General features: G+C 42.2%; 1 protein-coding gene across 12 annotated transcripts in view; it reads left to right on the forward strand.

Annotated features, from left to right (window-relative positions):
• Nucleotides 1-20,640, forward strand: part of SYNJ1 (synaptojanin 1) — a 91,138-nt gene extending 70,498 nt beyond the window's left edge. For 4 of the 12 annotated variants that reach the window (XM_019420210.2, XM_053903119.1, XM_053903121.1 and 1 more), the window contains 9 exons: nt 2,874-3,083; nt 4,208-4,348; nt 4,911-4,949; nt 6,647-6,694; nt 7,983-8,021; nt 8,155-8,225; nt 10,438-10,546; nt 10,774-11,000; nt 17,639-20,640. In XM_019420210.2, the coding sequence (XP_019275755.2) occupies nt 2,874-3,083; nt 4,208-4,348; nt 4,911-4,949; nt 6,647-6,694; nt 7,983-8,021; nt 8,155-8,225; nt 10,438-10,546; nt 10,774-11,000; nt 17,639-18,439 (1,685 nt within the window). In that variant the 3' untranslated portion in view covers nt 18,440-20,640. Of the gene's footprint in view, nt 1-2,873; nt 3,084-4,207; nt 4,349-4,910; nt 4,950-6,646; nt 6,695-7,982; nt 8,022-8,154; nt 8,226-10,437; nt 10,547-10,773; nt 11,001-14,689; nt 14,714-17,638 lie in introns of all 12 variants that reach the window. The other 8 variants (XM_053903125.1, XM_053903127.1, XM_053903128.1 and 5 more) reach the window with 7 other exon arrangements.
• Nucleotides 20,641-23,224: the final 2,584 nt, after the last annotated feature.

Here is a 23,224-nt window from a genome sequence, read left to right on the forward strand (position 1 = left end):
CATTGGAACACATGCATTTGAACGGACCCACATAAATGTAACCATCTCGAATTTAGTGTTCAGTTATCTGGGCAATAGTTTCCTTAAATGTGATTAAGAAGTGCAGGTGCTTTCTAATGCTATATGCTGTATTTTTCTAGCATGTTTTCCATTAAAATGCATGCCTTAGTTTATAAAATGACAGTCTATCATACTGTGAGACCCTGTACATCTAGAGAACGCATTAAGAGTTGACCGCCTTAGGAGACAATGCCAGTTTTCCCTTTTCTCTATTCATTTGTTGACTTAGTCCACACATTTATGTCATACCTTTTATGTGCCAAGTGCATACCGGGTGCTGGAAATTCAACAGATGTCAGCCTTGCCCTTCCAGAACTCCTAGCTTAGTGGTGTTACAAGTGAGCGGGTGGCGAGAATCTCGTGACAGCGATGCAGTGGCGAGCGACTCTGGTAGTTCACGGGAGAGTTGCCCCACCCGGATTTGGGAAGTTGGGAACGGTTTCCCAAAGGAATTGAAATTTAAGTTGAGAATCTAAAGACTGGCTGAGAATTAGATGAGAGAAGGTAGAGAGGGAAAACCAGGAAGAAGGGATGTGCAAGACCACAGTGGGGAAAGGCTCAAAGTTCTTCCATAAATATGCTCGTGAGGGAGTAAACAGAGAGAAAAGAAAGCGGGAGGGGAGGCAGTGGGGGTGGGACGTGGATTTGGTTTCGATTGTGTCAAACTGAGGTGCCTTTGGAGCCTGCTGGGCCCACATGTAGGCTGTGGGTACCTGGGCCTGGCGCTCCAAAGAGCCCTGGGCTCACGGGGCAATTATAATGGCAGTGAAAGCCATGGCTAGTCATTAGCTTGGCCAGAAGGTCTATATAGAGATGGGAGAAAACCAGTCCTGGGAACGAGCAGAGAAACTCAGACTTTAAGGACAGGCAGAAGGCAGCTGCTCATAAAAAGAAAAGGAGAAGAGACAACTAGAAATGTCAAAGACCCAAGAGGTTGGCGTAAAAATCAAGGCAAGAAATGGTAACAAAGGAGGCATAGTCAGTGGAGTCCTGTGTCACAGAGAGAGGAGGAGAAACGGGGACCACAACTTGCCCTTTGGATTTAATAACAGTGAAAGCGGCTGTTGGTGACACTCATGAGAGTACTTTCAGTGCAGTGATGAAGCCAGATGGTGGTAAATGGAGGTGTGGGTAGAAGATGAAGAAGCGGAGAGAGTGTCTGGAGACAGCTCTTTAAAGAAGCTAAGATGGGGGTGGCGGAGAGAAAAGGGCAGTTGCTCCAGGGAGATCGGGGGTCCAGGGGGTGCTGTTTGAAAGGAGAGAGGCTTGAGAATGCTTAGCGCTGATGGAAAGGGCTGATGGTGCTGGGGACCATCAGGGCAGAAGGAGTGAGGGCGCAGGTCACTGAGAAAACGGGGGAGGGGCAGAACCCCCTTTGTTTCCCCCACAAAGACCTAAGTGCAACCACGGGATTGGACTCCAGTTTGGCAGAAGGTTGTCGAAGGGGACGTGGGTCCCATCTTAAGACTTCTCTTTCCTCTGTGAAGTGTTAAAAGTTGAGGCTATCTGCAGGCCTAGGGCAACCCGCCGTTTCGGGAAGAGTCGAGATGTTTTCGAGATAAAGCTCCTGAGATGGAGTTCGGCGGGAGCCAGTCACAAAACCATGGAATTGCCAGGCAGCTTTGGGATCCCAGAGGAGGCCGAAGACTCCAAGTTTAATGCCACCGCAACCCTCAGCACCGCGTGACCAGCAGCAGCCCAGGTGCAGCCACAGAGAGATTAGACAGTGCAAATGACAGGTGGGACAAAAGAACAGTGCATGGGGGGGCGCGGGGGTGGTAGAGGTGAAGTGCCTTGGAATGTGAAGTCACCTTCAGAGGAGCAGAATCCGACAGACAGGGGCTGAAAGTAGAGGGGGCCCAAAGGCCTGGATCCTGATGAAGTCCCAAGAGGAAAGAGTAACTGAGAGCGAGAACCGGAAGGCTGGGAGCTAAGGGTCAGAACGAAGTGTCGGGAGCGTGTTTCAGAGGCGGTGCCGCTGTGAGGGCTGTGTGTGTTTGAGCGGAGGAGAGTGGAAGGACAAGACCAAGGCATTTAGGTTGTCGATGCATTACCGTCGATGCGAACTTTGATGTCACCCAGAAAGATGGTGGGACCCGACTGCCATCCTGCTCTCTGTCTGCTTAGTCCTCGATGAACGGGTACGGGTGACCAGGAGGATGGCGGTTGGAGATCACGACAGCAAGGAGGTATACGGAGTGTTCCGTAAACTCCCGCTGGCATAGCCTCAGAGAAGTTTGTTCAGGACTGGAAGGTTAATGTTCTGAAATTGGAATGAGGTTGCGAGGGGCACCCTGGCTGTACTTTCCAGCCTTGAGGAAAGGGGAGATGGGGGAGCCCGGGAGAGCCCAGGGGGAGGAGAGGTGAGGAGACTCTGGGGGAAGGGTGTGCGTCTGTAAGCACTGGAGCTGAGTTGAGGGCAGTGGGGGAGGGAGCAGTTCCACAGGGCACGTAGGAAGTTTCGAAAGGAGAGCGGTAAACCTTTCAGTCGGCCAGCACTGGCCAGCACTGGTCCGGCTGCTGAGTGGAGAATTGAAAGCTGTGAGTCACCCCGCTCAGTCACCACTGGCATCCTGATGCCCTGAGGTCATAGGCTTCTCTTTAATTACATTTTCTATAAGGGCGTTGATACTATTTCTGGTTCCACACACATCCAATTTTTATATGTGTCTACCTACTTAACCTATGCACACTGCGATGTCATAATGTGAACGTGTTTATTTTGCGTCTTGAACCCCCTGAAACCTGGATTGGTGAAAACCATCTCTGAGAAAGTTGAAATGGTCGTCATTTTGATAACCTTGTGTCCTTAGGTGATGTTGATGACTACAGTGCTGAAGTTGAGGAAATTCTTCCCCAGCACCTCCAGCCGTCCTCAAGTTCTGGCCTCGGCACTTCCCCGAGCTCTTCACCCCGAACCAGTCCCTGCCAGTCACCAACCATATCAGAGGGTCCTGTGCCTTCCCTTCCCATGAGACCGAGTCGGGCACCATCAAGAACACCTGGGCATCCATCTTCACAAAGTGTGTATTTTACTTAAAGTTGTGTTGGACCTTCCCTAGCTGATTTGATTTTATTTATTTATTATTTTTAAAAAATATTTGTTTATTTTTGAGAGAGAGCGAGAGAGAGACAGAGTGTGAGCAGGGGAGGGGCAGAGAGGGACGGAGACACTATCCAAAGCAGGCTCTGGGCTCTGAGCTGTCAGCACAGAGCCTGACGCCAGGCTTGAACCCACGAACTGTGAGATCATGACCTGAGCTCAAGTCAGACTCTCAACTGACTGAGCCACCCAGGTGCCCCAATATATTTGACTTTAGACGATCAAATCTCTGTCGCCTTTGGATCTGTACCATGTTTTCTGTGCATACAAAAGAGGAAACTTTGTAGATGGTAAGCTCGAAATGGAAAGGAAACTCATCATCACTTCGCTTGATGAGAATTTTTCTGAAATCATTTTTTCTATGTGCTTAGGTTTATCCATGTCTTAAAACTAATGTTTTTCTATCATCATAGTAAGAACTCGTAACTCTCTGGGCTTACCTATATATCTGTACGTAACCTATATTATAGTATGAGTTAAGAAGAGACAAAATTTTTTTTTCAATTCAGGTTTGTAGTCATTACTTCCTAAAGTTGGAATATCCGTCTCTGGAAATTGTTACATCACATGATTAAGTCACCATTCCATGCTCACCAGCATCTCCAGAAAAAGTCTTCCATTTCATAGATTTCTCCAGTTCTCCCATACTGCTCTTAGAGGCCTGACTTCTTTAGTTAAACTCAGGATAAGCTCAGGTCTAGAGAAAAGAAGAGGTTCCTTTTTCCTTCTCGGTAGGGGCCAGCCGACTGCAAATGACTTCCTGCAGCCCACACTGTGTGCCTCCTTGATGGGGCCACTTGGTAAATCGGCTCTCAGCACCTGGGGCCTCGGCCAGCTGGTCCACAGGAGCTGGCGCCATTGCTTCCATGGCACCAATGGGGAATTTACTGGCACAACTGCTTATGTTATTGATACCAGAAATGCGTGTCCGTACATGACAGTACAAAGTGAGAAAGTGAGCAAAATCGAGGCTTTCTCACACGTATTGGGAAGTACCATACCTTTGCGCTCACACCCACTGCTCTCACCTGCTGACTTGTTCAGGTTCTCCTATGGACGCTCTGCCGGCAACACAGCTGCAGCAAAAAGATTCTCAGACCTTAGAGCCCAAGCGGCCTCCTCCTCCCCGCCCGGTGGCTCCTCCTACGCGCCCCGCCCCCCCACAGAGACCACCCCCACCTTCAGGTAACAAACCACGTGATTTCCATTTGGGCTAGATTTCAGATCTTCCTCCGTTCTATTTTACGGTGTTTTGCACGCTTAAAACCTCTAGCTTCCAGATTTTATGATTTTTCTGTCATTGTTGCTACTGCCTCAGCCTTTCTCTAAGGAACATGGCAGGCCCCTCGGAACAGGTAAAAAAGAGTGTTTCCCAGCTAGATTTCTGTAATAGGGCTTTCTAGCTGCCTTCTTACAGGTGTGCACAAAATGTTTTGTTTTTGCTAATTTGATGCAGTTGCACTAACTTCTGTAAAATATATAAGTAGAACTGAAGGGCATACATATACTTATTTCCCATAAAGTGTTATGTATTTGCCTAAATATGCTTTTTAAGCAAGTATAGTGTTGCTATTTAAATTGTGAGAAATATTTGCATTAAATAATAGCTTTTTTATAGTGCCAAGATACTAAGATGTAGTTCCTGCATGTTATTTAACATCATGAATACTATAATAAATCTTTGACGTTTCAGTTTTTTATTTAATGTCATTTCCTTTCTGCTGCTTATTTTCTTATGAACTCTAAGGGGCTAGGAGTCCTGCACCTGCTAGAAAGGAAATTGGAGGTAACCGTTTATATTTGTCATAATACATGCATCTCGCTTCGTTCATGTTTTGGAATTTTATCCCTGTAACTAAAAAGACATTTCAGATTTGTCTGATAAAAGTCAAAGTGAATGATATTTATACTCCAAGTTAAAAATGGCCCCAAACTTTCATTATATTCCTGTTAAGTAAAAGATTAGAGTTCAGTTTTACTCATGAATAGAACTAACAGAGGCTTCCATTTTCCAGGTAGACGTGGTTGAATTACTCATCAAGGACCAGTACGCTTTTTCTTAATAAATATAGTTAGTTTGGCGACAAAGATTTAGTTCCCCCAAATCACACTAATTTCAAAAGGAATTCAGGTATAGTAAATATAGAACATTTCCCAAGTATTTGACCGGTGATGATCTAGTACATTCCTTCTCTAGAAGCTTAGCAAATCTGATGAGCAAAATTTCCAGGAATGCAACTTAAAGTTATAATTATCTGAAACATATCCTTCAGTTTTCATGGCTTTATCATAACTTGTCATAAAAGTTAATGCTTCACTTTTTTTCAACACAATAATGATTTTTTTCAATAAGGAAGTTTTTATTCACAAATGGATCACTCTTCAAAAAAGCGTACTCGATTGGGTTTATGTGAAAATTTCTCACAAAACTCCACTGGAGCTCTGCATTTGACAAGTGCATTTAATCTACGTCTCAGGAGAGGATGGGCCAGGTTGTCATAATTCTGCAGAAGAGCCTTTACAAATCTACCGTTAATATTTTTAAGGCTCACTGTACTTGTGTGGTTGTTCTGTTTCCACTCTGGCCGTCTGGTGCCAATGCTGACCAAGTCGTGTTATCACAGGCTGACTTTGCTTGTGTGCAGGTTTTAAGGACTTTGTACAGAAAACAAAGCTCAATTATTTCAGCATGACGGTCTCCGCAGAACACTGCCGGATGATGATTTTTCCATCAGCTTACAAAAAAACGTTAATTTCCCCCATTTTAAACTCCTGCCTTTATTTGTATTTTTATGATAAGTTCTATTTATCCTCTTCTTTTAAGTAGGAAAACAACTTGCAGAAAATAAGTTTTTAAATGGATTTGTGAAAAAGTTATATCAAACTTAGAAATCTGACTTAATTTTTAAAAAGTGCTTCTTTTCATAATTGTTTCATAGGCAATATTTGCAGCTTATTTATTTTTTTAACCCTATAAGCCAGTAACTCCTTTAAGGCAGTAACCTAGAGGAAGTCATTATAGTACTTTTGGAGTTTTCTTAAAGTAATGCATCGAAAACTAACCTCTAAGAAACTAATATAGTCTCATAGAAATTTATAATGAAATTGAAGCTGATTTTGTTTCCCCGTTTTGCCTGTCAGACATTAGAGCTTTTATTAGTGATTTAACTGTGAATGTAACACGATGATCTGTAAAGCAAAGGCTTTCTTGAAGATATTTTAAAATTCCCTAGTAATCTCAGTTATAAAAAGAAAACTGTCATCCCCTTTCTATGCTGTTTGAGGAAAGGGAGGACTGGGGTTTTTGGGCAAGGCATCTAAAGTCACTTTGGTTTGTAGCGACATCTTTGAAGAAATGTTAGGCAGTAAAAGAACCTTTTTTTGCAAAAGTCAGCTGGAGGAGGAAATTGTGTCTTGTGCCTGCCTTTCGGTCTGTGCCCTGGGCCCTGAACAATACACAGCTTCTGTTCTTTCTCTAAAAAGGTGTCGGAGCCCCTCCCAGTCCTGGGGCAGCTGGGCGAGAGACGGAAGGTAACGAGACTTGTGCGCCCTAGAAACGGACCTCTCGCCTCACTCCCAAGTGTCAGCCCCCCGGCACGTCAAGGCACACTAAATCTGCCCTTGGTCTGCCTGTAAACTTCCCCACCCCTCCCCTTACACCGTGTAACCTTGTACTTTTCCACGTCTCATTCTGTGTTGTGGATAGTTTCTAACGGGTGACCCATTTAATTTCCCTCCAGTTCTTAACGTTGTTGTGCACTCTGTTTTGTATATATCGTCGTACCTACTTAGGATATGAAATTACTGTACAATGGCATTTTAAGAAGAATGCCTTTCAAAATTCTTTTCAGAGTAAGTCAGAAATGTACTATACCAACTCTGAAGTTTTAAAAATGAATAATCGTAATTAAATCCTATTAATTCTAGTCCAAGAATAAGTATTTTGTGGATGATTTCAAATAACATAAATTTTTTTCTGCGTAGTAATGCTGAACTAAATTTACTTAAAAGACCTAAGACTAGAAGCCATTCATTAAGATTCTAGTGATCAAAGGGCTGATGTATTTAACATAACAATTGCTCTTGAATTTCCTTTAAAAAAGAATAAATTTGAGATGCCACCTTTAATAGCCAACCCCCCTCCCACACACACACTCCTTTTGGCCCCTAAAGCCCCTAAAGTGATTTATATCATTTCATTCTTCTGTACCTTTCTAGTGAGTTTGAACCACATATTAACACTGTCCTCCGTAAAGCAAATACTTATTTGTAAGATATGCCTGCCTTCTACCTTAATCATGGGATTTTGTTGTGGGAATCTAAAACATCTCACTGTAAGATTTCTTTACCCATAATGGTATCTACAGCATGAAGCCCTAAAACAGTGTTGTTAGCAGCCCCTTGCAGAACTTGGGAAATGCTGTGTTTGCTCAGGAGCTTTGTCCGGCAAGCTCTGAGAAGCAGCGGGGTCACTGCTTGTGACCATTCACACAAGCCGACCTTCGGTTTTCAAGGTTCACAGGAGAGAACTGTGTTAGGAAAGTCACCTTAGAAGGAACCCTGTGAGTGAGATACCAGACCGAGGGCTAAACTATCTCTCACAGAACACTTCACTAGAAGTATTTTAATTTCTCTCTCTTCTGGGGACATTTCCTTCAGGACCGATAATAGCTTTCATCCTTATCCAAAGCAGTATGCCTTGGGTTCCCATCTCATGCCCCCATTTGTGCTGGTAACGACACAGAACAGCCAGCTGATGTTATACAGTGTTGCCTGACTGTTTACTTATGACTCATTTCTTTCCCTTCCTGCTTCAAAGCACCCAAAAGCCCTGGAACGACACGGAAAGAAAACATAGGTAAAAACACTTGAATTTAGCTACGTAACCTTAAAACCGGACCATGTAGACACTTGGGATTTAAGTACATGGTTTCTTGTTTCTTTCTTTTTGTAAAAGAACCCAAATACACGGTGTGATGTCTTTGTTTCAGGACGCACTCAGCCTTCACCTCAGGCAGGACTGCCAGGCCCAGGACCTGCTGGATACAGTGCAGCCAGACCGGTAGGCAGCACCTAGCCTGGGAGCCTAGAGGTTCAAGTTCTGGGTCTCAGTTTGCTGTTAGTCAGATGTGTTATCTTGGGAGGTCATGTGGCCAGTCCAGGCCTGGTTTCCTCGACTCTAAAATGAGGGAATCGCACTTGTTGATCTCCAGGGTACCTTTCAACTGTTAACATTCTAGCGCACTCTTCAAAAATAAGTAAATGTACTTTATTATTTGAATCAAAGTGATGCATGTAAGTAATTAGGGTCACTAAATAACTGAGGATCTTAACATTTATGAGAGGCCAATGTATCTGTGCAGCGGTTTAAGGTATTTTCTGAGTAATTAATGGGGAATGTAAAGTCATCCTTCAATAAGAGGGATTTTAAAACTAGATTGCAGGGACGAAAATTCATGATGAGAGTCCGCATACTAAAACCGGTTCTGAAGGTTAGTCAAGTAGGAGAGCAGATGGTGTTGCAGGGCTTCTCCCTTCCTCGTAGATCTGTGCTTTTCTGTGTTCATCATATGCTCTCTTACACACATAATTATCCTAATATTTACCTACATGAAAACTTCCTCTGGGGTCTAACAAGTAAGTAATACAAGGAAATGGAAACCCGGATCAGCGGCTCATCTAGTGGCTCCTGGGACTGCTGGGTGGGGGGGCCTCGAGCCAAAGAGTGGGTTCTGGGGCTGGACTCTCGGGGGCAATGTAGGGGCCACTTCTAATGAAACTGCTCCCGGTTCCTGGTGAGAAATTGTCATAAAATTTCTAAGATAGAAATCCCTTGTCTTTTCTGTTGTAGCTGTTCTGTTAACATCCACCCTAAAAGTCCTTTACTATGTGTAATAGTACACTCCAAATTAAAGTGTCTGTGGAATATACCTATAGATAAATACACACACACACACACACACACACACACACACACACCTGCAGATACCTATTACCCATTCTCCTTTTCTCAGAAAAGGGAAAGTTGCTATTCACTGACTTTACCAGTGTACTTCCCACGAGCACTTTATTTAATGCCATTAGAGTAGGGAAGGTAAGTCAGGATTTTGTGATTGCAATAATAACATTTGCCTAAAATAAATACTGGGGACTAAGAGGCTCCAGCAAACTTATGAAAATAGGCAACATATGTTTCACCAGCGTCTCTTTTTTTTTAATTTTTTTAATGTTTATTTTTGAGAGAAGGAAAGAGAGAGAGAGAGAGAAACAGCGTGAGTGAGGAAGGAGCAGAGAGAGAGGGAGACACAGAATCCAAAGCAGGCTCCAGGCCCTGAGCTGTCAGCACAGAGCCCAACACGGAGCTGGAACTTATGCACCATGATATCATGACCTGAGCCGAAGTCGGACGCTTAACCAATCGAGCCACCCAAGCGACCCTCACCAGTGTCTCTCTTAATTAATTTAGCACATTGGATCTAGTCATTCAAGAGTTTTTCCTTCTGTGTTTGAAAAAAAAAAAAAATCCCAGGGTGTGGATTTTCTTAAGCGTCTTAGTTGCTACATGTATGTGTATCTTCCCTCTCCTCTTGAGCTTTAACGCCATCCCTGTCCCCTGTGAGGGCACCACTCCACGTGGGGCAGGGCAGGGGCCCCACCACCCGGCGCACCCGAGCTTGGGTCCTGGCCTTCCTTTCTAGCTTTGCGGCCTTGGGAACGCTGCATACATTTCTTTGTGGTAATTTAAAATGGAGGTGATAAACTTAGCACCTGCCTCTGGGGGGGTATTTTTTTTTTTTTAATTTTTTTTTTAACGTTTATTTATTTTTGAGACAGAGAGAGACAGAGCATGAACAGGGGAGGAGCAGAGAGAGAGGGAGACACAGAATCTGAAACAGGCTCCAGGCTCTGAGCTGTCAGCACAGAGTCCGACGCGGGGCTCAAACTCACGGACCGTGAGATCATGACCTGAGCCGAAGTCGGATGCTTTAACCGACCAAGCCACCCAGGCGCCCCTCTGGGGGGTATTTTGAGGATGAAATGGAAGTGCCTCATAGCGCTTAAGTAACATTGTGCCTGACGCCTCGTACACAGTCCGGAACAAAAAGGGAGGTTGTAAGGTGTACAACTATAGGACTATAAATAGAAAGCAAGGAACACAACAGGAGGGGGGCTAACGCCAGAGGGGTGACAAAACGGGATACAAAAGCAACTATTTTCACAAAATCTCATCTCGTGAAAATAAGCGTCTCAAATGTTGTGTTTCCCCTCCGCAGACTATCCCGCCCCGCGCCGGAGTGATCAGTGCCCCACAGAGCCACGCTCGGGCATCTGCTGGAAGACTGGCTCCTGAAAGCCAAAGCAGACCGCCGGAAGGACTGAAAGGTAGGCCCGAGTCCGTTGTAAGTCTTTTCACCTTTCCTTCTCCCTTCTGTCATCTCTCACCTTCCACGACCGACTCCAACAGGGAGAGCCTTCCTTCTTTGTGCCACAGGCCATGAGGCCGCTGGCGGGGGAGCGGGGGACTCGAATCTCCCAAGGCCTCACTAAAGGAAGAACAGTGTGGTTTTCTAGACCGGGCCTAACATCTGATCTGAAAACTCATCGTTTAGGTTCAGTCCTTCTTCCCGAACCGCTGAAGCCTCAGGCTGCGCCCCCCGTGCAGCCCTCTCTGCCCCCGCCCGTTCAGAAGATGCAGGAGCCCCTTGTCCCCGTGGCAGCGCCTCTGCCTCAGTCCGCCCCCCAGCCAAGCTTGGAAACCCCGCCGCAGCCGCCCCCTCGGAGCAGGTCGTCCCACAGCTTGCCTCCGGAGCCTTCGCCGCAGCCGCCGCAGCCGCAGGTGAGGCCCGCTGGTGAACAGACAGCACCTTTGATGCCTTTGGTACAGTCTTTGCACCCACTTCCCTCGGACCCGGGGTTCTCAGAGAGCGAGCTTGGGATTGGCTTCTTGACGGAACTTCCCAGGGGCTCCCAGGCTCCTTTATCTTGTTCACATGCAAAGCGTTTGGGACTCTTTCATCTTTTTAAATGCCCGCTTTACTTTGGATACTTACTTAGTATAGTAGGACGAACAGCAGTAGTTTCTTTTTCTTGTTGTTCACAGCCGATCTATTAGTTCCGGCTTTCACTTTCTGGACAGGGATGCCTTACCTCTGGCAGAATGGTTAATTTCCAGTGAACAGAGAATAATTCCTGTGTTCCTCCAGGTGCAAGCAGTGGTTCTTTTCCGAGCCCGAGCTGGCACCGGGGTCTTCAGGTATTTCTGTTTGGGGTGTGCAGCAATGGGCTTATTCACCAAGTAAAAACCATCGAAAGAATAAGGGCACCTCACTGGTGTCACACAGAGAACAGTGCCATTGCCTCAGTGGGTGACAGTCCTAGGATCACAAGGATTTGTCTTATGCCAGTGTGACCTCACGTTGGAAGGACTTCTGGTGTGTATATACAGAGTTATTTTAATACGGGGTGATCATGCAAGTTGAATTGTTTTATTTTTATTTGGATGCCGTTTTACTTCGTTTTGCTATATACATTCTAGTAAAATTGTTAAAGTCTATGCTTAGTAAGAACATTCTTTGATGTCTAGCCTTACATTTTATTTTATCCTAATGTTTTAACTTAAAAATGTCATCAAGGCCAAAGGAATGTGTAAAGCTTTAGAAGTCTGCTCTTTCACTGACAAGGCCCCTTAAGCACATTTATAAATACTAGTTTGCCCCCATTTTTACAGCTATCTGGATACGTCCAGCTAGTAGGCAGAAGTTAACAGTTTCTTATGCTTCTGTATGGTGAAAAACAGATAGTAAAGTAAATATAAGTCTTAAAATGAATATTGTCAGCAATTAGCACTTTCTCATTAGACAGTGGGTCACATTTATAAAAACTAAAGAAGGATATATAAATGAGAGAAATAAAATGTTCTCTTAAGCTGATTAATACCATAAAGTATTCTACATTTTTTAGTTCAGAAAATTGAGGATGTTGACAATGTATAAAAATTGTAGAAATCCTTCAAACAATACATGTCCACTATTCTTTTCTCTCTGCAGATCTACTTTTAGTGAGGCATGAATTTTTCTTCTCATTTTCTTGAAATGTGTGCTATCGTATTTTGCTAAATGTAACTGGAAGGCAAAACACTTTCAAACTAGCCACCTTCAAACTTTGACTACTGTTTTAAGACAGAAAGTAAGCACCTATTTCTTAGGAAAGAGAACCTTAATTCCTAAAAGTCTGTAATAGTTTAAGTATCCTTAGACCAACATGAACACAGATACAGTACTCTGAAAAACTGGACAGAGAGCAAACCGTTCAGTAAGATTGCAGTTTTCAGTAGAAAATCATACCACAAAAGTACTACAGGACCAATATTCCAATGACTACCACATTATCATTTTCTTAGGTCATTGTCCATGGTTTTGGTTTCTGTTTTTCATTGGAATGGGTATGGTGATTGGGTGGCAGACAGCATGTGCTTTGTGTGTGGCCTGGCAGAGAATGTCCTTGAATCTTGTGTCATTCGCTTCATTGAAACTACCAGGGATGTTTGTTTTAAATTCTAAATATTTTTTTGGCCTCAGTCATTGATATCAGACTCCTCCAAATACACACACACACACACACACACACACACACACACACTTTTCTTTCTTGGGGGAGCAGGGGTCTTGTTTGTGTGCAGACCCTCTTTGGGAAGAATCACAAGAGTGGTTAACGGTTTCTTCCTAGAGTGCTAGGGGGCTGGAAGGAAGGGGAGGCATTTACCTGTTTGTACCTCTTGGATTTTGAACCGTAAGAATAATGCCTATTCAAAACATAATGAACATCTAAAATTTAACAATTGTTTTCGGTGGCTATAGGTTGAAAAGGATGAGAATTTAAAATACAACATATTTGATACTTTGGTGATCTATGAAATAGTCTTAGAACTGAACACTTAATAATTTTTATTAAGTCTTTATTATTAATTCTGCCCAAAATACACAAGGTATTTAAAACATAAAAACATACATGGCCTAGCACTACTTTTTATTATTACTTAAATGGTTTTTTACTCGATAGTTCTATATAGAAAAGACCCTTCCAATTCAAATGATCGTATAACATGTACAGAACATAGAAGTGCTTCACTTATCTGCCCAACTTCTGGCATCTTGCTCATCTGATTATCATCTAAGAACCTGAAGTTCAGAAATCCAACAGGAAATAGAGTAACAGCCTCACTGCCATACTGTTGTGATAGCTGACAGTGAGAGAAGAGACCGAGTAGAAAATCTCAGCATTCTAGATCTATTTAATACCTCCTACCTTCTATCACTGCCAGAGCTGATACACATAACCCTGAGATCATCAAGGAAGTATTCATTTAAATCCAGGAGTCTCGTGTTTAGTAGGCAGGAAACTCTATTAATGCCTAGTACATTTTAGAATGATGTCTTCCTCGATTGTCAAATGAGTTTTGGTATTTTAAAATGAGGTAAGCTTTAGATATTGGGGAAGATTTGCTCAAAACTGTTTTTGAGCCTACTGTTTTTTTAAAAAAAAATACTGCTGTGGTACGAAAAGATGATTTCATTTTTAAACAACAAAATTTCTTATATTATTGTACCTTACAACTAATAAGTTATGAGGTGAATTAATGATAGTACCTTCTTTCTGAAAATTTGAGTAATATAGAATATGTCTGGATCCTGATCATTTTGTGAAAAGAAATACTGATTTTTAGTGGGGTAGTACTTCTGCAAAGTGTTGCCATTTTATACATTTCCTCTAATGGTGATAAACCCATAGGCTGTCTTGTGGCTATGTCCTACTCATCTCGGGCTGCCATAGCAAAATACCAAAAACTGGGTAGCTTAAACAATAGTAATGTGTGATCTCACAGTTCTAGAGGCTTGAGGCCTGAGATCAGGAGGCCAGTACAGTTGAGTTCTGGTGAGGGTTCTCTTCCCAGCTTGCAGATAGCTGCCTTCTCACTGTGTGCTCATGTGGCCTTTCCTCAGTGCTTCCGGTGGGGGAGAGAGTAGGCTCTCTGCCACGGTGTCCTTCTATGAGCATAATCCCTCCTTCCGTAATCCCTCATGAGGCCACTCTCATGGCCTCATCCAACCCCAGTCACTGCCCCCCCCAAAGGCCCCCCCCACACATACCATCACACTGAGGGTTAGGGCTTCAACATATGAATTTAGGGGGATACAAACATTCAGTCCATAACAGACTGATTAAAGTATCTTAGAGCTCCAAAAACCTATTTGGGTTATTATTTTTGTTTTGAAGTGGCTGGTCGTCAACCTCTGGCAAAATTAAAGTTTGAACCCTAATCAACGATACATTTTTGTATTCAAAATTACAAAAGAATCGGAGTTGTCTCTTGAACTCATGCTGTGATTTGCAAATGTTGCCTCTGTCAGGTTCTGTGTATAATATAGAAATAAAAGTATTTCGAAGACTGGATCGGTAGGGTTGCGGTTTGGTCTCAGATCGTCCTCCTAACTCTTTCCTTTGATGTCTGTGTTCCCTTTCTCAAAGCAGGAGCAACCGTCAGGGTAACAGGTATCGGATTATTTCTCAATCTTGTCTGTGCTTTTCATCTGTCTTAGCACATTAGATGTATGAATCTTTTGCTTCATACATCTAAAGTTTCACCCATTTTTAAAACCACCTGTCCACATTAATAAATTCTATTATCATACCATAAACCTGTTTTTTTCTTAGTATTTCAGATTTTTAGGAACCATTTTAGTTGTTCTTATTAATGCTTTACCATATTTTTTTTTGCTCTATTTTTTATGAAAATTAACAAAACTAAAAGGTGTACCTTCAAGAAGGTTGAAGGTATACAAAAGTCTGTTTGGCAAGACGAAATGGTTCTGGGTTTTAATGATGGCAGAATTACATAAATGCAAAACTTAACTTCTTTTCTTAGGTTTCTTTTGGGAAATTTTTTTCAAATAGTTTTAGTAACAAGATTATTTTTGGTAAGGCAGAACTTTTAGAAAGATAAAAGTTAATATTATAACAGGATTATTTAAAGGTCCTTCCAACACCTTCCTCACCCATTTTTCATGTTAATTCATCACAAACCTGCTTAGATTATAAATTAATTCCAGTATAGTGAATGGTGGTGTGGCTTTCATTGTAACTTCAAGTGATCCTGCTGCTACCAAATTACCTTTAATGTATCTTGAAAACAAATTTTTTATATATGAAAATAAATTTAAACATAAAGCATTTATTTGCCACAGGCCTGCTATTATTCTAAGCTGTGCAAAGTATAAAATTCTCCTTTCCTGTAATGTCTGTGTTGTGGACTGTTCCATCTGCCATGGGGGAATTGGGTCCCACACCCGATCAGATACTGCCATTTTGCTGCATTCATAAATAATGCAGGGGGGCGCCTCGGTGGCTCAGCCAGTTAAGCATCATCCCACTTCAGCTCAGATCATGATCTCAGGGCTTGTGAGTTCAAGCCCCACATTGGGCTCTGCTGACAGCTCGGAGCCTGGAGCCTGCTTCGGATTCTGTGTCTCCCTCTCTCTCTGCCCCTCCCCACTCACACTCTGTCCCTCTCTCCCTCAAGAATAAATAAACATTAAAAAAAGTTTAGGGGCACCTGGGTGGCTCAGTCGGTTAAACATCTGACTTCAGCTCAGGTCATGATCTCACAGTTTGTGAGTTCGAGCCCCATGTCGTGCTCTGTGCTATGGGTTCAGAGCCTGGAGCCTGACACATTCGGTCAGACACAGATTCTGTGTCTCCTTCTCTCTCCGCCCCTCCCCGCTCACGCTCCGTCTCTCAAAAAATAAATAAATGTTAAAAAAAATTTTTTTTTAAACTAAAAAAATAATGCAGAGATTATTTCTAATATAGAGTTAATTGTAATTTGTTAATGTCTATAATAGATTTGTCTTTCAAGCAGATTTCCATAAACACATCTGCTTACCTTTAATAACTTAGAATACAGTTTTGAGTCTGTTACATGTTTACTCTTTTATACAAATTTATTGTCATAATAAGTTGTTTGAAGAAAAATATACTTGCTTATTCAGTTAGGAAGTATGTTCTAGGACAATTGAATAAAACAATCAGATACTTGAAAGTTACTCACTTATTGAAGTTATCCGTCATTGCCTTATGCAAATGAACAGCCTTCCCTGTTGTTAAAGTAGCAAGTTACTATTCTATAAAATGCAGTTACGTTTTTTCGGTGGGTGGGGACCACTGCTCTTTTTTTTCAACACAGCTCGTGAACATTTAGTTACTTTGCTCTCCCATCTCTCTAAATTTATCTTAGGTGGTGCTCCATTTTGTTACATTGGAGGCCTTGAGCCCAAATGCTCCCTTCCCTGTCCTTTTCAACCAGAAGTTTATCTTCTTATCTTTAAATTTGGCATCAATATCCGAGTCGTCTATTTAGTATCAATAATTATGTACAGGTTGCTTTTGTTTTTTTAATCCAAATGAAGCATGTGATGAGCTAATTTTTGCTCCTAAGACCAGGGTTCTCTTCCCCATTAAAGAAGCTGGAGAAGTTGGTTTTGCTCAGTCCCATAGACATGCTCCTCTCCTTGCTGGATTCTTTGTGAACTAGGCACAAGAGTGCACACTTTTTACGACCGTAAAGTAATTCAAGACACGCCTCCTGGCAGTTCACAGCCAGCTCTGCCACATGGAAAGAACGGATTATATACCAAATAGAAAATGGGATATCTCCCCCACCCCCCGCCCACCGGTTTTAAACAATCTTTGCATGTGGTTATTAATGAGCATATCTGTTTTGAAACTTTCTTACAAGATGAGGAAAGTCAGTTAAGGAATATTGTCACGTCATTGGCAGAGTTTACTCTACAAAGGAGAACTTAAAAGGCAAAAAATGCTTTGAAAATACATTTTTCCAAGTAGAAAAGGAAAGAAAAGATGCATTGTCTTTAGCTTAAGAATATAAACATACCAATGAAGTCAGTTTCCATTCATGAAGTTTAATTTCCATAGTAACATTAACTTTAAATAAAAATATATTTAAAAGAACAATGAAACCACATCATCATCACGATAGGTGTTGGAAGTTTATTCTACAGATCTAGCATAAGTTCTAAATACGGGTTTCTTGCGTTCACGCTAACATTTGATAAAACGGCATGTTCAAGTCATTTGCTGAATTCTGTCCAGTTCTCCATTTTACATCATATTAGAACTTGCATGAATGAAATAAACTATTTAACTTCTCTGGGGTTTAAACAAATGTCTTTAATAAAGGGGTTTATGTAGTAGGGAGGTTTTAAAGAGTAAGGTTTTAGTTGTCTTACCTTATTTAAACTACCAGGGTAACAAACTATACAAAGCTGTTTAAGTTTGAAATTTGTATCCTTGCCCCCTCCCCCTCCCCCCATGAATAACTGAGACAGGAAGCATAGAGGGGTTGTTAAAAGTAACATGTTGTCTTTTTTTTCCCTGATTATTGGGTGTTCTCTTTTTCAGGTGAAAACAAATGGAGTCTCTGCCGTCAGACTGGAATCACCCTTAAAGAGTGACCCATTTGAAGATCTGTCATTCAGTCTGCTTGCTGTATCAAAGGCTCAGTCATCCATTCAAACATCATGTGCTCCAACCCCAAACCCAAAGGGGTTGATTCAGTTGCCTTCTGCAACACAAAGTAACATGAATACTTTGAGTTCTGTAACTTGCATGCCTCCAATTCCAGCCCGGAGTAAATCCCAGGAAAATATGCGATGTTCTCCAAACCCATTTATTACTAGCTTGACCAGCACAAATCCTTTCACCGACAGGACTGCAGCTCCCGGAAACCCATTTAGAGCCGAGTCTCAAGAATCGGAGGCAACTTCGTGGCTCTCCAAAGACGAGCCTGTTGCCAGCAGTCCTTTCCCTTCCCTGAAGCCTCTTGGTCATAACAATAGCAAGCCTTCATCATTTGATGGTTTTAAGGACAGTTTTGATCTGCAGGGCCAGTCTTCGGCAAAAATCAGCAACCCAAAAGGATGGGTAACCTTCGAGGAAGAGGAGGACTTTGGTGTGAAAGGGAAGTCAAAGTCCTCTTGTCCAGACCTACTGAATAATCAGCCGAGTTCGCTCTCTGGCTCCAACGTGACCTTTGATGATGACTGGAATAAAGGCACAAATGTTCCTTTCTGTGTGTTGCCATCAAGACGACCACCTCCACCTCCTGTCACTCTGCCCCCACCTGCCACCACCCCTCCTGTAGCTCCTTTCACAACCTTGCCATCGAAGGCATCCCCCACACTAGACTTTACAGAAAGATAAGGTTATGCAATAGAAAACAGTTTTGGATTTGTTTGTTTGTTTTTCAGTTTGGGCAGGTGAGAGCCAAAAGAATTGGGCATTAGTTCCTCATTATGTGCAATATGGAATTGTTAAGTGCACTGACGTTGTCACGAAATACCACTATTTAATGTGTACAAAGCTGGAATATGTGTATATTGGAAATAAGGAAAAAGTCCTTCTCATTATAAACTGGAGTTTTGGTGTGTTTCTGTTTGGATAAATAAGAGAGAGGAGTAGCCATAAACAGTGCTCAAAACTACTTCAGACAGTAGTCCTTATTCAGAAATTCTGTCCGTCTTCTCTGAAGAACCTTAAAAAAGCCCAAACAACTTCTAGCTGACATTCTTGCCTGCTCTTTGATACTTGTTAACAATGGTGTTTCCAGGTATTTACCGAAGAGCTATCAGAGTTATACTGAGACCATTGTGAAAGGCATGGCTTTAAAACACAAAAAGGCATGGGTACACACACACACACACATAGGTATGTATACACTTACATATTTGTAAAACTTAGGACTCAGACAAAATATTTACCTACACGTTCTAACAGTTATTTTTTCGGTGTTCCATTACCAAAAGGATGGCTATACATGAAATTTGGACAGTTCATTAATTTTCTTTCCAAAACTAGCATCTCACTACAGAACCAGACTTTCCTACCATTTCATCCCCCTCCCCCAAACACACACGACCCGCATCTTTGTTCCTTTGCACTCCAGCATCTCCAGACGCTTTTTTTCCGGGAGGAGGTTCTTGGGGCTGGAAGCAGCCTATTTTGTGGTCACGGTCATGTGGATGGACACTCCAGCCCATACAACAAAGCGCTATGGCCTTATCTCTCAGGAAGGCACATACCTCCAAGTTCAATGAGGAATATCAGAGCTAAACGCACTCCCCTCTCCCTGCACTAAGGTGTATGTTGCCCATTCCCCTCCCACACTTTCCCTTTGCTGCTTTCTCTCCGGAACTTCATAGCAGGGAAGGCAGCGGTCCTCAGAATGCTTGGAGTTGGGGATCTACTCTGCGTGTGTGCTCTGTCCCCATCAGAGGCTACGCAACACATCTGTGAAGCTGCTTTACATTTTTAGAGGCTACCCCTCAAATTAGCTGTGGATTTTGTCTCCCGCACTGCCAATATGCAACTGACCCTGCTCTTGTCTCATGAAGTTCACAGAATTTTTACACAAGGTAGTGTTTTGGTATCATCACGTAATCCCAAACAGAAAACTCCGTGAGCGATGTTTTGTTGTCAGCTTAAGTTAAAATCATCCTCAGCCGTTGAGACTGATACTAACATTCCTTTTATAGGAAGTTATAGATGTCCACCTAAATTCCATTGTCCACATTTAACCTTTAAAGATGTGCACTGGGAGAATATCAAAATAGAGTTCATGGCTAAGATTATGTAAAGTGGAAAAGCACAGCAACCTGCATTGCACTTAAAGCAAATCTAGTAGGGAAAAAAAGCACTTTTCTAAATGCTCAAATGTTATCAAGATACTATATTTCTAGAAGTAATCCTCTCTCTGTTAACAGCCAGGATTCGCTGTTAGCACTAACTCTTGTGAGTTTTATATTGTGCTTTTTGGGGGTTCTAATCATTTCAGCAGTAGTATATTTTAAACAGCAGTATTACTATAAGCAGTGTGCTTCAGAATGTGAATTAACTTCTTGAAACTGTGGCTTTAACATCTGTGTGATTAGTGTATGTGGTATTTGCTCTCCATTAGCAAAAAGAATTCATTATAAACTTCACTAGTGCGGATTGCGGTTTCTGTGAGCGATGTTTCCTTTTGAGTACAAACTACTGTCTAAAATATACGTATCCCGCAGCAGCTCGGCCTTTATCAGGAAAATTATATTTGGCAAGTTGCCGAAAGGGCACAGAGTTAGGAAAGTGAAAGGTACGCTGCAAATAACTAGCCATTATTCTGTGTTATTAAAATATTTACCAGTTCTGTTAAAAGCAGAGCAGAAATTAGACACTAAGGATCTCTTTGTGAATTCTTTGTTCTCTATAGTAGATTGCTGTTTATATGTAAGAATTTTATTGCTTATGTGGCATACAATATTTATAACTATATACTTTATAGAAGTACAGTATTAAAGTCAGTGGTACACATTCTGTACATATCTGTGAAATGTGCTGTCATATGAAATAAATATACCTGTCTTTACCATGTTGACTACTTTGCTCAAGAGGGAAGAACTTTTCTCAGCCATTTTCCTTGAACTTTACATATGCAAGTGTAATGACGTTTGGGGATCAGCTGTCGAATCAGGTATTTTTTTAAGTTTATTTGTTTTGAGGAGAGAGAGAGACAGAGCACATGAGCGGGAGAGGGTCAGAGAGAGGGAGAGAGAGAATCCCAAGCGCGTTCCACACTGCCACCGCAGAGCCCAACACAGGGCTCAAAGCCACGAACCGTAAGATCATGACATGAGCCCAAGTCAGGAGCTGGACACTTGGCCGACTGAACCACCCACGTGCCTCTCAGATCAGGTATTTTAATTCAAGACTTCATTTCATCCATTTTACTTCTCCATATAATAATCTAAAAGTAAGAAAATCTTCTAAGACTACAAATCATCATTAAGAAGAGAGGCCCTCATTCAAAGTCTTATTGGCCTGAAAATAATGCATGAAGCATGAATGATGCGGGTAGAAGGGAAATAGGCACAAGGACAGCCAGACACAGGAGACTGACTAAAAAGACCCAAGTTCAAGGCCAAGGCTAGTAGTTCCTTCCAGTATTGCCTTTTTTCAGTCCTGTATGATTGCTATTCAGAACAGTAACGTTGATTCTTAAATCATTGAATCATGTTCAATATAATTTTAGATACAGAAGATATGTAGAAGTTATAGATACAGAATAATAGGCTTTAAAGGAAACTTTTGATTTTATGATTGAGATACATATGCAGTTGCTAAGAAATAATACAGAGAGATCCCAGGTACCCTTTACCCAGTTTCCCACCCCCCGCCCCAGTGGTAACATTTTACAAATTATAATACTACAACCAGGACATTAGCATTGATGCAAAGCACTTCCCATCACCACCAGGATCCTTCATGTTGCCCTTTTCCTGCTGTCATCCCATCCTAACTCCCCTGCCTTGTCCCTAGCTCCTGGAAACCACTATTCTCCAGTTCTATAATTTTGCCACTTCAGGAGTGTTTTATAATATGTGTATATATATGTATGTGTGTGTGTGTGTGTGTGTGTGTATATATATATATATTTATATATAAATATATAAATTCCATATATATGGAATCATACGGTATGTGACCTTTTGGGATTGACTTTTTTACTCTGCATAATTATCTGGAGATTCATCAAGACTGCAGATGTCTTTTATTGTCGAGTGGTATTTCATGGTGTGGATGTTAACACAGCTGGTTTAGGCATTCACCCACCCACCCACTGAAGGACATCTGGGTTGGGGCTATTATAGACAAAGCTGCTATGAACATTCCCATACAGGTTTTTTCTTTTTCTTTTTAATTTTGCTTTTTAATGTTTATTGTTTTTGAAGGAGAGAGAGACAAAGCGTGAGCGGGGGAGGGGCAGAGAGAGAGAGGGAGACAGAATCCAAAGCAGGCTCCAGGCTCCAAGCCATCAGCACAGAGACTGACGTGGGGCTCGAACCCATGGACTGTGAGATCATGGCCTGAGCTGAAGTCGGAGGCTTAACCGACTGAGCCACTTAGGCGCCCCCCGTACAGGTTTTCTTGTGAACATAAGTTTTCATTTATCTGGGAAAATGCCCAGGAGTGCAATTGCTGGACCACAGGGTAGGTGATGCTTGGATCTTTAAAAAACTGCCAAACTGTCTTCCAGAATGGACCATTTTACATTCCCATCAACAATGTATGAGTGATCGACTTCTCTGCATCCTTGCTTTCATTTGCTGTTGTCACTACTTTTTCTTTTAGCCATTTTAGTAGAGGATGTATCATTGTGGCTTTATTTCCTTAATAGCTAACCATGGTGAACACCTCTTCATGGTGAACATGCCATCTAATATCTTCTTTGGTAAAATATGTGTCTTTTGCCTGTTTTCTAAATGGATTGTTTTCTTTTTACTGTTATTTTATTTTAATGTTTGGTTATTTTGAGAGAGAGAGAGCGTATGCAGGGGAGGGGCAAAGAGGGGGAGAGAGAGAATCCCAAGCAGGCTCTGCTGTTAGCACAGAGCCCAATGCGGTGCTCGATCTCACTGACCGTGAGAATATGACCTGAGTCTGAATGAAGAGTCAGGCACTTAACCGACTGAGCCACCCAGGCGCCCCTACTGTTGTGTTTTGAGGGTTCTTTGTCTTTTCTGTATACTCACACTTTGTTGGATGCGTGGTTTGCCAATATTTCTCCCCGTCTATAACCTATCTTTTTATCCTCTTTACGAGTAGCCAGATCCTGAGCTCTGCAAGTCCACAAACTAACTATAGTCATGGTGGCGGACAAAGGACAACCAAACTCACACACAGGAAAACTGATATACAAAATTTCAAAGTCCCTGTTTATTAATTTTAGGAAAATAAGTCTGAGCACATCAAGAGTTAGTGAACATGTAGAAGGATGGGGACTCATACGCCGGTGTTGACAGAGTATCGATTCTGGAGAGCAATTTAACCATGCCCAGAAAAATCCATATGCTCTATCCCAAGAAATCTGACTTGTAGAGAAATTCTAGCGCACGTGGAACAGGACGGGCAATGTGCGTCATGGTAAAAACTAGAAATACACTAATCGTCACC

The sequence above is a fragment of the Panthera pardus genome, unplaced genomic scaffold, assembly GCF_024362965.1.
Source record: "Panthera pardus isolate Hobbes unplaced genomic scaffold, ASM2436296v1 HiC_scaffold_16, whole genome shotgun sequence".
NCBI lineage: Eukaryota > Metazoa > Chordata > Mammalia > Carnivora > Felidae > Panthera > Panthera pardus.